General features: G+C 41.2%; 1 protein-coding gene across 1 annotated transcript in view; it reads left to right on the forward strand.

Annotated features, from left to right (window-relative positions):
• The window catches only part of GLDC (glycine decarboxylase), a 74,926-nt gene extending 68,830 nt beyond the window's left edge, over positions 1-6,096 (forward strand). Inside the window, exons 22-25 of the mRNA XM_006918365.3 lie at positions 276-371; positions 3,199-3,371; positions 4,714-4,794; positions 5,301-6,096. Coding sequence (XP_006918427.1) covers positions 276-371; positions 3,199-3,371; positions 4,714-4,794; positions 5,301-5,444 — 494 coding nt within the window. The 3' untranslated portion in view covers positions 5,445-6,096. The remainder of the gene's footprint in view (positions 1-275; positions 372-3,198; positions 3,372-4,713; positions 4,795-5,300) is intronic.
• Positions 6,097-14,189: the final 8,093 nt, after the last annotated feature.

The following is a 14,189-nucleotide window of genomic DNA, read 5'->3' on the forward strand; positions in this document are numbered from 1 at the left end:
GTTGAATGTTCCACCAGTGCCCTGTCTCCGAAGTCCCACCTCCCGTTAGCTTCCTGGAGCCTGGGCGAGTTACACACTGAGGATTGGACTCATTGGCCTGAAATTTAAAAATTTTTATTTGTAATAAGAGCAGATGAAGTCTTTGTTTCCAAATATAAATTTACCAAGTGCCCACGCATTTTCATGTGCATTATAAAGCTGATTTATTTGCTCATTTCTTTGGGTTCAACAATAAGCTGATGCTAATCTTGAGATGAAACCATTTTCCTGAACAGGTTATGTGGCTCATGAATTTATTTTGGATACAAGACCCTTCAAAAAGTCTGCAAATATTGAGGCTGTGGATGTGGCCAAGAGGCTTCAGGATTATGGTGAGTAGCCCCATGTGATCCACTCCTTGTAGGGTAACTCGGGCATTTGACATTTATGCAGCTGCCCGCGCTGGCTGTGGACCATTTCCTGGAGGGCACAAACCAAATGTGCAGGCACCATAGGAAACTGATTCCATAGGCTAAGTGGAGAGCCCAGGGTTCTAGGCAACCCTCAAAGTGATAGAGAAAAAACTCCCATATGACTGCATTTGTACTGCCCTTGAAAAGATATTACATCATGCATCTTGAATCCATGCAGCCAAGAAAAGTAGTCTACATAGTTAAAATTAAAAATCCCAAAGAAAATGATTGTTGCTCTCTTCCCATGTTTCTGGTAAATTCTTACTCCTGTCCCACTCTTGATAAACAGAGACGTCTCTGAAGAGGTAAGTTGGTGTAATGAGGGAGGAAGTGGAGCAGGTAACCTGTAGAAGTGTTAAGAGACGAATGGCTTTTTAGATTTACAACCATCTCAGTTACGGCATAGCTGTTTCAGCTGCTTCTGGAGATGAAAGGATAGGCACATGTTTTCACAGAGATAATGCAATTTTCTTTGAAGGATTTTAAGAGACACGGGCTCTTTGTGTATCTGTGGATGTTCATTCAGCACAATCCTTATTAAAATACATTTTCTTAGTGACATTATAATAATATCAAAGACTCTTCAATTCTCAGAAAGGCTAAGTGGGGGAGAACTTTGCCTTTCAATGGATATGGAGTCCTATCTAAATTTTAATGATGATTTGAATGATTTCTTTTAATAAGTGAAAGCTTTAGTAATTTAATAGTTTCACAACTGCATCATCATGGGAGTCCCACATGTGTGACTCATTCTCTCTTCAATGAATGATCTTAATGATCATTATTATCAGTTATACTGATAATAAATGGAAAAACCGGAGAAAGGTTTCATTAATGAAATTAGCAATTACCTTCTCAGTATCTCCTTGGCTGTTCCTATAACCTGACTCAACCTCCCAGCTAATGGCTGAGTGATGGTCTATTCAGGATAAATCTTCCCTTTGGGGATGCATTGTCTGTATCACACAGCTGGCTGTAGCAGCATTTGCAGGGAGAGAAGGGGGTGCTAAGAGGAAGGTGGTGGTTGAAGTTATCACCCAGTATTCCCAAGTCCTTTGCTATCTCTAACCTGGACATTATTTTGATGTTTGATAGAGCGATTGTCAGCACAGAATTCTCCAGAAGCCTGGGACATAGTGGGTACTCAGAACAAGTGTTTAATAATGGAAAGAATGAATGAATGCATGAATGAATGGCTAAGTTAAAAAACAACGAAAACGATGACACAGATTCTGGATTTTAATCGCACCTACTGAATCAGAATTTCCACGGGTAAAGGCCTGGTAATCTGTATATTTAACAAGCACCCCATGGATCAGTCTTACCAGACAAATATGGGGCACAGGACAGAGGTTTCCAAACATAACTAATGATTGAAATCACCTGGGGTTTTTAACACTCAGATTTCTGAGCCCTCCCTTGGACTTTTTGAATCAGGGTTGAGTTTCAGGAATTTGTGTTTCCAAGACAATTCAGATGTGTGAATTTGCTCACACATGGATTTGTGGTCAGACTTAAGGAGACCAGCTTTTTTTTTTTTTTTTTAAATCCCTTTCTGGTTTGGATGACAGTTTTATGTATATGTCAAAACTCATTAAATGGTACACTTAAGATTTGTGCATTTCACCGTATGTCAATTTTGTCACAAAAACATGTGAACTGATATCGAATTCTCGTTAATGATATGCATGCTGAAGTGTTTAAGGGAGAAGTGTATTTATGATTGCAACATATCTTGCATCGAAAATAAGGTGGATGGATGAATAGATATGTGATAAAGCAAACAGCATCATTGTAGAATCTAGGTGGAAGGTATATGGGTATTCACTCCTTTTAACTTATGGTATGTTTGAAAATTCCTATAATAAAACGTTGAGGAGAGAGAGTCCTTTAAAGTATGTAGGCATGACTCTAAAACACCCATGTAATGATGCACCAGAATTGGGAACCATTGCATTCTAGGGCAAATGTAGCTGACAGGTATACCAACATAGAAGCTGTTCTTCGTCTTTTAAAGTTTCACAGAAAAGGCATAGGAAATAGCAAAAGTTGTTTTTGGCTTTTGTCCAGGAAATCTCTTTTTTGACCGTGGGTCTTGTTGATTCATCTTACATGTGAAAACTTATGAAAATGTAGAAACACCTTCAGCCTGTATTCAGTGCAAAGGTTTTCTACATACTGGCCAAGTCTCAGTTTTCCTATCTGTAAGATGGGACCATAACACTCACTCCAGGTTCCTTACTGCTTGTTACATTATTTAGCTTTTGATAGGCTTTAATATTTTAATTTCTCTTAATTACAATTAATACATGAGTATTATAGAAAGATTCTAAAACACAAAGTGAAATAAAAATCCCAGTCTCATTTTCTGGATATAACCCCAGAAAAGTGTTCTTTAGTATTTATTCTTTAGTATTTTTTTAGTATTTATTCTTATTTAAAATATTCATTAGTACTTATTCTTCAAAGCATCTTCCCTCATAAAATATACACATATAAAAATACTTTGTCATTTTTTAATCAATTGGGATGTCATTATATAGCTTGCTTTTTTCACTTAATATTTTTGAATATTTACCCAATTTAATATTAATTTACACACTTTTAATGATTGCATATTTATTGTATGGGTAACCAGTAAAATTTGCTTAACTGATCCTTGTTGCTGGCTGTTAGATTATTTCCTAAGATTTTCTTCCATAAACATGCTGAGATACATATATTAGTAAACCTGTCTCCCTTGCAGGATTTCATGCCCCTACCATGTCTTGGCCGGTGGCAGGGACTCTCATGATTGAGCCCACCGAGTCAGAAGATAAGGCAGAGCTGGATAGATTCTGTGATGCCATGATCAACATCAGACAGGAAATCGCTGACATTGAGGAGGGCCGTATTGACCCACATGTCAATCCATTGAAGGTATGTAGGCACTAGTACTTTATTTGGTATATCCCCTAGAGTAGAAAACGGTGTCCCGTCAGAGCACCAGCAACCCCTGAAGGCTCATTAGAAGGTGATATTCTTGTCTAAGTCCATTCTTCTGAGAAGATGATGCATTCATTACTTGAAAGTTTAGCTTCTTGAACACAGCGGCAGTTACTCAAGTATAACATGTATGTTTCCTGATGTGCTTTGACTTTGTGTAATGGTTTTGGGTTGTGGGAATTATCCCCGCTCCGCACCCACCCAACCACACATACACCCAACTGTGTACCAAAGGAGGGAGTAGAGGCTTAAGGGCTCTATTTAGTTGAGGAAATCTTATCCTTCTGTGTATCTGTTTGATGCACTTACTAGGGATTATTTACCTCACTAACTCTGGATAAAGATCAGTTCTTACATGAGAGCAGTTACCTCTTAGAACAGTTACCAGGTTGGTACTTGGCCTGAATGCTTTACAATGTTTATGGCTTATGCTGGAGAAAAATTTGTTAGGCATTACCTTGCCTCTTTCAAAACATGTTCAGTTTATATCTGGTCAGAGCCCTAAGTTTTTTGTTAGGTCTGGATGTTATTAAGCCGTGGAATCATGAACTGAGAATAATGTGTTGGGTTATGGCTCTAAGGCAGATAACAGGTCTCAGATGCTCAGGCAAGTTCCAAAACTGCCCGGCTGAAGGTGGAGTGCAGGCTCCTTACTGAGTGTGAGTTTGACAGGGTAATGAATGGCGACAATACCATTGTTTTTAATGTCATTATCATTTTTCTTTACTCTCGATACTGCTGACTGTTTTAGAATTTAGGCTATTTTTAAAAATGACAGACATCTAAAGAACATAATACTGAGTTACAAAAGCAAGTGGAGAATAACACTCATAAGATACAAGGTTTTAAAATTGTACCAAACTACGCTATATGATGTTTATTAATATATGCAGTAACAATATAAAAACATGAGAATGGTGAACACCAAATTCAAGATAGTGGTTATCACTGGGGAGGAGAGCAAACAATGAGATGGAGAGGAGATATATAGACAGCTTCAATTACATCTGTTTTTTATTTTTAAAGATTAAGCAAATATGGCAAAATAGTGGTTTATGTTAAGTGGTAGGTGCGCTTATTATATTACCATAACTTTCTGATAGTTGAAATATTTCACAATAAAAAAATTTTCTGCCGAAATTTCCTTCCCCTTAAATTGAATCAAAACAACAGCCTTCTCTGTCCACGGGCTTCTGTTAGAAGCTCACTGGTTGTGGTGAAGTATAGAGAAGGTGGTGTTCTGCTCTGATCTGCCTCTCATCCCTGTCTGTCTCAGATGTCTCCACACTCCCTGACCTGTGTCACATCCTCCCACTGGGGTCGGCCGTATTCCAGAGAGGTGGCAGCATTCCCACTCGTAAGTTCTCCTCTGAAGGTGACTGTGCTAGCTGGTGGTGTCCACGTGCGTACGAGAGGCCATTGCCTGCTCTGAGGGGCTCCCACTCTGTAGTCTCCTTATTATAGTAACTCTCTGTGAGACACCTTGTGAAATGCGGGTCATGACGAGGGGTGCAGAGCACAGGAATTGACTTTCGGAGCTCTGAAGTCAGACCAAATAGGGGTCCCTGTCAAGTAGATGTTTTCTACCATCATCCAGCAGGGAGGTGGCCCCAATGCAATCTTTCTTTCCTTTCTGATTCTTTTTTGAAGGAGAAGATGCTCGGCAGTCTGTTTGATGTGGTGGGGACAAGTGTCAAAAGTTGGATTTTTTTTGACTAGTAATGAGGTTGGCTTTGGCTTCTTGTACTTCCTGAAGACTTGGGCTTGTGGTGTCGTAGGCTTTGGGGATATCATTGCAATCTCTTCTACCAAGAGAAACCTCTCAAAACATCCCAGATCATTTCCATCTTCTATCCCTTGTAGCCCTTTGTGAAACCGGAGAACAAATTCTGGCCAACCGTTGCCCGGATTGATGACATCTATGGAGATCAGCACCTGGTTTGTACCTGCCCACCCATGGAAGTTTACGAGTCTCCATTTTCTGAACAGAAGCGGGCCTCTTCTTAATCTTCTCTCCCTAAGTTCAAGTGACTGATTTGATGCCTCTCTCTTGAGCATTTGATAAGCAAGAAATATTTCATCTTCCACCCCAGACTCAACTGGGGGTTTTATATACTCTTTTTATATTTTTGTAATCTCTGTCAAGGTAACTGTATATACAGTTAGCATAGTGAATGGAAGCTCATCATTTGAACATCGATTTGCTTTGGTGCCTCTGCTTCCACATATAACAATTGATGTTTAAGTTGCCTTGATTGGGAGCCATTTTTAGTTTTTTGTTTTTTTTTTGCATAGAAAATTCTGAGTGTGCTAAGAACTTTAACTTTCAATGTTACAAATTTGCATAGAAAATTTTGAGTGTGCTAGGAACTTTAACTTTCAATGTTACAAATTTGCAGACGCTGTACTAGAGAATCAATAGACATATTTTTGTTCCAAATAAGTCCTTACAGACTATGCCATCTGTGGGAAATCCCAGGACAAATGTTTACATTTTGTATGCGCTGCAGAAATCTTTTTACTCTAATTTGCCTAATCCATAATAGCATTTCTGAGTGTTTTCCTCTTTTTTCATGTGTGGTGGGTTTTTTTGTTTGTTTGTTTTTGTTTTTTTGTATCTGCAATTATTAGTATTCTAATAAAAGCATTTCAATTTGAAGAATGCCTTCTTGGTCCATTTTTCAGCCTTATTCCTATGTACAGTTTCAGAGGGATTTGAAGGGTAATGAGAACACCTAATCCAAAGGCCAGACACATTATCAATTTCGTCTTTGACTAAAAAAAAGTGTGTATGTCTTGGTTAGCAGTGAATGCCACTTTGGCCCTTTTTATTAGAATTGCTGTTAGGCCACATGTAATTGAAGCCCAACTACAAAAGTTTAATCAAACAGTTTATTTTTGGTCATTTAACAGTAAGTCCAGAGGTAATAAGCCAAGGGCCAGTGCTCCTTTCGCCTTTCTGTTCTGCCTTCCTTGCAAATGGTCTTCATCCTTACAGTCTTGGGTGGCTATTGTATATCCAGTCATCACATGCCCATTCTAGGTAGAAAAAAAAGGGAGAAAAAAAACAAAAGACAAAAGGCAGATTCCAAAAGTCGGCTTCTTTTGAAATGCCTTCCCAGAGGTTCCACCCAGTAATTTCTGCTTACTTTTAACTGGGCACTCCTAAATGCAAGGTGTTATGGGGAGGTCTTTTACCTGGGCATGTTACTGCCCCAAAGAAAATCGGGAGTTGGTTAATTAAAGCAAAGGGGAAGACTAGGCAGGCAACCAGCATACCTGTGCCACAAACAACTTTCCCCTAGAAATAGCGAATGCTTGATATTCTTCCCTGATAGCTACTGAGCACTTGCTCTAGCCCTATTTAGTTTCTTATGTGACAGCTCACTCAACTATTATTCAAGCTAGTATGATAGTGATCTGGACAAAAGTTCTGAGTACTCTACTGAATGCTCTGCAAGTGATCCACTTATTCTCACACTTAAAAAGTTTATAAAACAATTTATTTCAGCCTAACTAGGCAGTAGAGAAGTGATGGGATCCATGGTTCTTTTTTAACCTAAGTGATTAATACCTACTGAGTATGTCTCAGGTGTCTGGTACTATTCTAAATGTTTGAAATATATTATCTCATAACATTCCACTTTTATACATGAGGGGGATGGTATGGAGAGATGCCCCATACCAAGGTCACACAGCTGGTGAGAAGAGAGCCAGAACTTGAACCCAGGCTGAACAGTTCCAGTGCCCACTGGTCAAAGCAGGCTACCTCACTGCCATGGTTGCTGCCCTTTCTGAGCTGCAAACCAGGCTCTCAAAACAGGCTAGACACCAGGGCATGGAGGAGCCCCTTCTGCAGAAGGATAAACGTGAAAACAAATCATCGTGGTAAACAGCAGTTCTTTTCTTCTTTCTTCATCAGACTGTGAAGTGTTAGTGGTTAAGTGCCAAAGCTGTTTCCACACTGAGTCATCCATTGTTTGACCTTCGAATATATCAGAGGCAAATACAGGTGATTAAGAGAGTCAAAGTAAACTTTCTCTCTCACTGTTAAGTCTCTTGTGTTTACCAGATGCCTGTGCCTGACTGTCCCACCTCTGGGGCTTTGCCCCTGTGTTATCCTCCACCTAGAACACTCCCTGCCCTTTGCTTTGCCGGCTCCTGCTTGTTTTTCATCTTTCAGCATCTCCTCAACATCTTCCACGTAGCTCCGTGAAATGAGCTCTGTTATTTTCTATCTGGGCACTCAGTTGGCTTCCTGTGCCCTCAGCACAATTAGTAATCATTCTGTTTACTTTGCTTTTGCCTCACTAGACCAACCAAGTTTCCTGAGAGCAGGGACCATGTCTTGTCCATCACTGGATTCCCAATACTGAGCCAGGGTCTCGCTCACAGTACGCGGTCAACAAACAGAATTATGAGTCAAATAAAGGAATGATCCTTGATCTCAAAGAGGGACACTGTCACGGAGACAGTGTTTCTGATGCCTTCTGTGAGTTTCGATAGCACTTAGTACAAAATGCCAGGCCTTGAGGACAGGGCCTCTGGGCAGGCTCTGCATAAGGTGCTTCCCTCCTTTTTTCTTGATAAAATATACATTTTATCAAGAATAATCAAAAAACGTTTATAACTTTTTAAAATTCTACAGTTAGGTACCTTCACAAAGCTGTACAGAATGTGCCTTTTGAGCAGTTTTGAAGATGAGGGGTCTGAGGTAGACGCGCACACACATCCTACAACTTGGGCATCCCCTCTGCCTCCTCACAGCCCTGGGACAGGCCACAGGCCACTCCTGGAGCAATCCTCGCCTCGCAGGCGTGTGTGAGAGAGGGCAGGGCCCCATCTGGGAACCTCATAAAACCTCTAGATACATACAGGGGCCATGCTTTTCTAATGACAAAACAGGTGCCTTTCATCCAAGTAAAGGGTGGTAGGTGTCACTTTGGGTACAAGAAGCCATCTGGGACCAGCAGTTTGGAAGCTGAGATGTTAGCGCTTTTAGAGGCCCCCAGGGCTCCGGGATAGATGTTTTGGCTCAGATGTCGTGCAGGCTCAGGGATGCTTCCTAGAACAGTGGTTTTCAAACCTTAGTGTGTCTAGATCACCAGGAGGGCTTGTGAGAACAGAATGCTGGGCCCTGGCCCAAGAGTTTCTGATTCAGTAGGTTTCTTTCAAGCTTGAGGTATTGCTTCTCAGTTTTCTTCATTCACATTTCAGGGAAATTTTCAGAACTCTAAGCCTTTAATGGCTGGTAGGGGTGAGAAAGAGCCTGGACTTACTCAACCTTGTATTTTTTATGCAAATCTTACCATTTTGAGAGAAAACCCCTTTCCCAGCTCGGGCCGAGTCTCCGATGGCTGTAGGAGACTGTCCCAAAGCTGGCACGTGTCACTTGTGCTTTGGCCTCACTCCCTGATCTGCTAGGCTCGTTCCAGCCAGCACTGTATCGAGGCAGTTTTTTTGGAGATCAAAAAATATCAGCTTTATTGGAGACTGGTTTTGGATCTCTAGCCAGAAGGGCTTGCTCTCCATTTTTGCCCTTGATGCTTCACCAGTCTAAGCCTGGGGACACCCCACCCAAGGAAAAGTCTGAGTCTGCATAGCAGATACACCGACACAGAAATGCTATTGCATGTAGATCCCAGGTGAAGAGGGAAGATAAAAAAGGGGGGTTTTCCCCAGTCCTGGTGATATAATGTGGATGGAAGTCATCGTCAATCAACTATGAAGAGCAGTGAGAGGTGGACCAGAAGCAGAAGTGTTACATTAGCTGAGATCATTCCACAAAGAAAACAAGAATCCAGCAAGTGGGAGTTAGCGCCCAACATGAAGCATACCAGACTCATGAATCTGGTTATTTTCTTGATGGGGGGAGTGCAGGATACATTCACACTACTTGCTCTGTAGTCAGACTGCCTGAGCTTATATCTCAGATCCCCCATATCCTAGCTGTATGATCTTGGAGAAGATAATTAACATCTCTGAGCCCCAGTTTCCTTACCTGTAAAATGATATCACTTACCACTCCTAGGTGAGAAATTCGATATATTGTTCTGAACAGTGTCTGGCACGAAGTAAATGCTCATGAGTTAGCTCTTATTATTTTCATCTTCACTGAGGATCTTGTTTCCTGTACAAAAAACGGTCCCAGGCGCAGGAGCCCCAATCCAAATTTGACCTACCTTGCATTCAGATCCATCTCCCTTTCCCTTGCTTCCCATTCCTAAAGGCCCTTTTCCTCTGGACAGCCAGAGAATGTGGAAGGAACATGGGCTGCAACTTCCTATAGATCTGGATTAATTTCTCAGATATCCAATTATTTTGAGATAAGGGGCAAATTTACTTATCCTTTCTGCACTTCAGTTTAAGTTATAAAATAGCAATAATAAAGGTACTTACCCGAATCAAGCTTGTTGTAAGGATTAAATGAGATAACAAAGTGAGCTTAGTGTCTGGCACCTAGAAATCACTTTATTCAGAAAACATTGGCCGAGCCATTATGTACCAGGCACTGTTCTAAATGATACAAGGTGAACTAGAAAGATAATGCCTTTCATGGAGCATCAATTCTAGACGGACAAACAGGCAACAAATTAAGATTTCACAATGTCAAATGTTCTTTAGAAAAACTAGTATGGTATCTGTGTGTGTGTGTCGGGGGAGCCGGGGTGGGAATTCTTTATATTGGGTAGGCAGGGAAGGATTCTTCGAAAGATGACTTTTAGGATACAATCTGAACAAAAAGCCAGCCATGATGAGATGTGGGGAGGTGTTCAGGAGGAAGAGAAACATGAGACATCTTAGTATCTGTACTCTCCAATTTAGCATTTTTTTTTTCAATCTCATATGTTTTAAAGGGTTTTAAAAATCCTTTGGAAATAGGGAGAGGAGAAAGATGAGGAATAAAAGCTGGGTTTGGGGAAAGGTGTACGACTCTTGCTGGGAGTCAGAAATGGGGAGGTGGGCTTTGAGCCTGGAGTCACAAGAGAATGAAAATAGAGTCCAGAGAAGAAAGAAAACCTGACTCAGGTAAAGGGCTTTGAGGGGGGGAAAAAAAGGTGGGAAAAGGGGTGTGTGTGTGTGTGTGTGTGTAGGTCCTTGGGTCAGTAGAGGAGGGAAGGATTTGTAATGGGGGAGGGAGAGAGAAGGAGTGAAAGTGGAAGATGCGGGTTAGGAACAGGAAAGAAAGAGGGGAGGAGGTGGATAAGGGCCAACGGAGGGAGTAAGGATTAAGATGTGAAAGTGGCAAAAAACACCATCAGCTCAATGAGGGCAGGTGAAAGAAGAGTCAGGAGGTGGGGGGAGAAAAGCCAGAGATATTGGGAGAAGGCTCTCCAGGGTGAGAAGAGAAGGGAGTCAAGAGCATGAGCAATAAGGCCCAGGTCAGGAGGTGGGAGAGGACTCCCTAAAACTAGGAAGAGAGAAATCAAGAAGAGAATGGGGAAGGGCGACGATTAAAGTCGGCTTAAGATGGCAAAGGGAAGGGGAGGAGGACAGGAGGCAGCCTCGAGTTTAGCAGCAGGACGAGCCGGCAGAAAGCAGGAGAGGAGAGGGGCAGTAATGCAGGGAGGGGCACCAGGAGTCAGAGCAAAGGTAGTGGGGTGGGAAAGCCTCTCTGTAAAGGGGTAGACGTAAGACTCCATGATTAGGAGAGAAAGGTATGTGGGAGGGGAGGATTCTTCCTTTTTGAAAGAGCGAAGTCTTTTTTTGCAAATCAAGAGACAGCAAGATTGTTGAATGATGGAACCAAGTGGGAGGCAGGGGAGAGAATGTCCCACGGGTTTTAGAATATCTGAGAAGTTGAACCGAGTCCCTACAGCACCAAGCCCTGAGGACACGGCTGGAGGATGCACTGTTCATCACTGGCTATGTGTGTAGGTCGGACCCTACTTAACCTGACATGTGTGATTAACGTGGTGTTTGTGTGCCTGGGTATGATGGTTTTTCCTACTGCTGTCTTTTTATTCTTTCTCCCATTCATATGTCATTCTCATTGCTGGCTTCACTGAGTACTTGATCTCACCGTGTCCCCTCTGCCCCAGAGTCCCTCCTCTAGTCCTCTCAGTTCAGGGGCGCCTCCCAGCTGTTGCTTTACTTTCAGGTTCTAACTGCCCAGCCTTCATACCATACCCATGGTTCATCTGGAGCTTTTCCCACGTCTTCTCCCCACCTCTCATACATGCAACTCCCTGGGGATGGTGATAAGTCCCTGATGTTAAAGAAGTTACAGTCCCTGCTGTCAGATCACCCATCTCAAAGTTTCTTTGGAAATGTAGTCAGTTTGGGGAAAGAAGAGGTCTCTGGTGCCTGGAACTGGCCAGGGTTATCGGACGCCTTTTCTGTAAAAGCAGTATGCTGCTAGATTACGGTTTAATAGGCTTTACAGGCCAACCTGGAAAAATAGCCCTTTCCTCTATATCATTGTTCCTATGGAAACTATTTGTACAAATTTGTACAAACAAAAGATTATTTCACTTTCAACCTACATCAAGTCAAAGATCATGGCTGTCATTCTTTTACAAATCAACTTCTGAAATGCAAGTTGGAGATTGTAATTCTTCTGAATTCAACAAAATCAATGGAGGGTTAAGAAAAAACCAACTACCATTCATTTTAATGGGCCTACAGGACTTCCTGGGTGTCTGGACCCAGGAAGATTAAGGTTTTCAGAACTGATGCAAGAGAAATTTTAGGGTACTTTTGATCTGTTTGTTGCATTGTACTTTAACCTCACCAGTAAAAGTGTTTGTATAGTTTGGGTGTGACATCTTAAATTTCCTACAAAAGCACTTCTGAAGATCATTTGTAAAAACAAAAAAGGCTTGGTGTGAGACTCAGAAGATTTACATACTTTAAGTAACAGCCAAACTGCCAGAAAACAGGGTGGAATCCAACGGCACCAGGAGTGATGTCAGTCATCCTAAAAAAATGCAGACTTTCCCCCAATGGTGCTGCCACTGGGAACTTGATCCAAAAGTGCTACTCACTGCAGCAGGAGCAGCCCAAGTAGAATTAGATGCAAACAGATCCTTTCTTAAAAGTCTGGCATAAAGAATGGAGAGGAAAAAAAAAAAAAAAAGATAACTCGCCTGTGCTCAAGTCATTTTATCCACTGTGAACTACACAGGAATATTAAAGTTCTCCAAAATAGAACTAGATGTTTTTATTGGTTAAAAGGAGCTGCTTCAAATACATTCCAAAAGACAATGAGGAAAATACTTTCCATGGAAGGAGACAGTTGGGTAGGCTGTTAAATAAACTTGCAAATAGCAAAGGAGTGAGTGTAGTATGTGGTGCCAGCCATGTCGGGAGGGGCGGGGGAGGAGTGTGGAGGGTTAGCACTATTTCTGTATTTTGTCCAAAAAAAAGAGAGAGCCTTTCGTCTGGGACAGTGTCTGCCATTCAGAGAAATGCTGTCAATCTTGTGCTACTGGGCATGAGGCGGTTGTGGAAGGAGAGAATGAAAGGTGCCACAGTGAAGCAGGTTCAATACAATCCTTAAACAAGTTCACTATTTCCCTCCAATTTAAGAATAAAGCCCATGTTTTCTATAGTATGTAAACAAGAAGTCTCTAAAAGAAATACTGTCATACGAAAACCATTCAGATATTTCTAGATGAAATTCAGTCAGGTTACATATGTTTTCTTTGAAATAGTGTCCAAACCCGGTTTTCAAAGGACAAAAGGATGTGATATAAATTAAAAATAAATAACACAGTGAAGCAGAAAAAGTAGTGGAAAGTAACACACAGGCTTGAGTTTAAATTCAAGTCTGCTGCTCACCACTGACAATAGTCATTATACAGAAGTAACCTAGGTATCCATTGATAGATGAATGGATAAAAATATGGGGAATATTACTCAGCCATAAAAAAGAATGAAATCTTGCCATTTGTGACAACATAGGTGGACCAAGGTTATCATGCTAAGTGACATGGTCAGAGAGAGACAGAAAGACAAATACTGTATCATTTCACTTACATGTGGAATCTAGAACACTGAACAAATGAACAAAATAGACTCAGATACAGAAAACAAACTGATAGTTGCCAGAGGATGGTGTGGTGGGTGGAATGTGCAAAAAAGGTGAAGGGGATAAGAGGTGTACATTTATAACATAAATAAGTCACGGAGATGTAATGTACAGCACAGGAAATACAATCAATACCACAGTAACTTTGTACAGTTACAGATGGTTCTTAGACTTCTTGTGGTGATCCCTTTGTAAGGTATATAAATGTCAAATCACTACATGTACACCTGAAACTAATATTGTACGTCAACTCTAATAAAGACCTTTATATTCCAGAATTAAAAAAAAAAAAAAAAATCTAAGTCTGTTGCTGACTATCTGTGACTTAGGGTGAGTAATTCACTCTCTGGAACCACCATCTTATCTGTAAAATGGAGAAAATGCTACTTACTTCACAACTTGTGTAGGTACTAGTAGTAAGTGAAGTAATGCATGAAACATACTGACAGCACTCACTTCTTTTTGGATACAGACTGAACAGATATGGGAACTATTGCCATCCCTGCTCCAAAAACATAGACATGCTGGTAAAACACTCCTCTTCCCCTCATTAAAACAAAACAAAACAAACAAAAAACACACAGAAAAACAGGTTTTCGAAGTAGGAACGGAAACCTCCAGGTGGCAGAAATGCAGAAGAAATCCATAGGAAGGACCCTGAAACCACATGGGCCATGAAAGTGGCTGTACTGGACATGCATCTTAGGAAGTAGGGTTTC

The sequence above is a fragment of the Pteropus alecto genome, unplaced genomic scaffold (assembly GCF_000325575.1).
Source record: "Pteropus alecto unplaced genomic scaffold, ASM32557v1 scaffold95, whole genome shotgun sequence".
Taxonomy (NCBI): domain Eukaryota; kingdom Metazoa; phylum Chordata; class Mammalia; order Chiroptera; family Pteropodidae; genus Pteropus; species Pteropus alecto.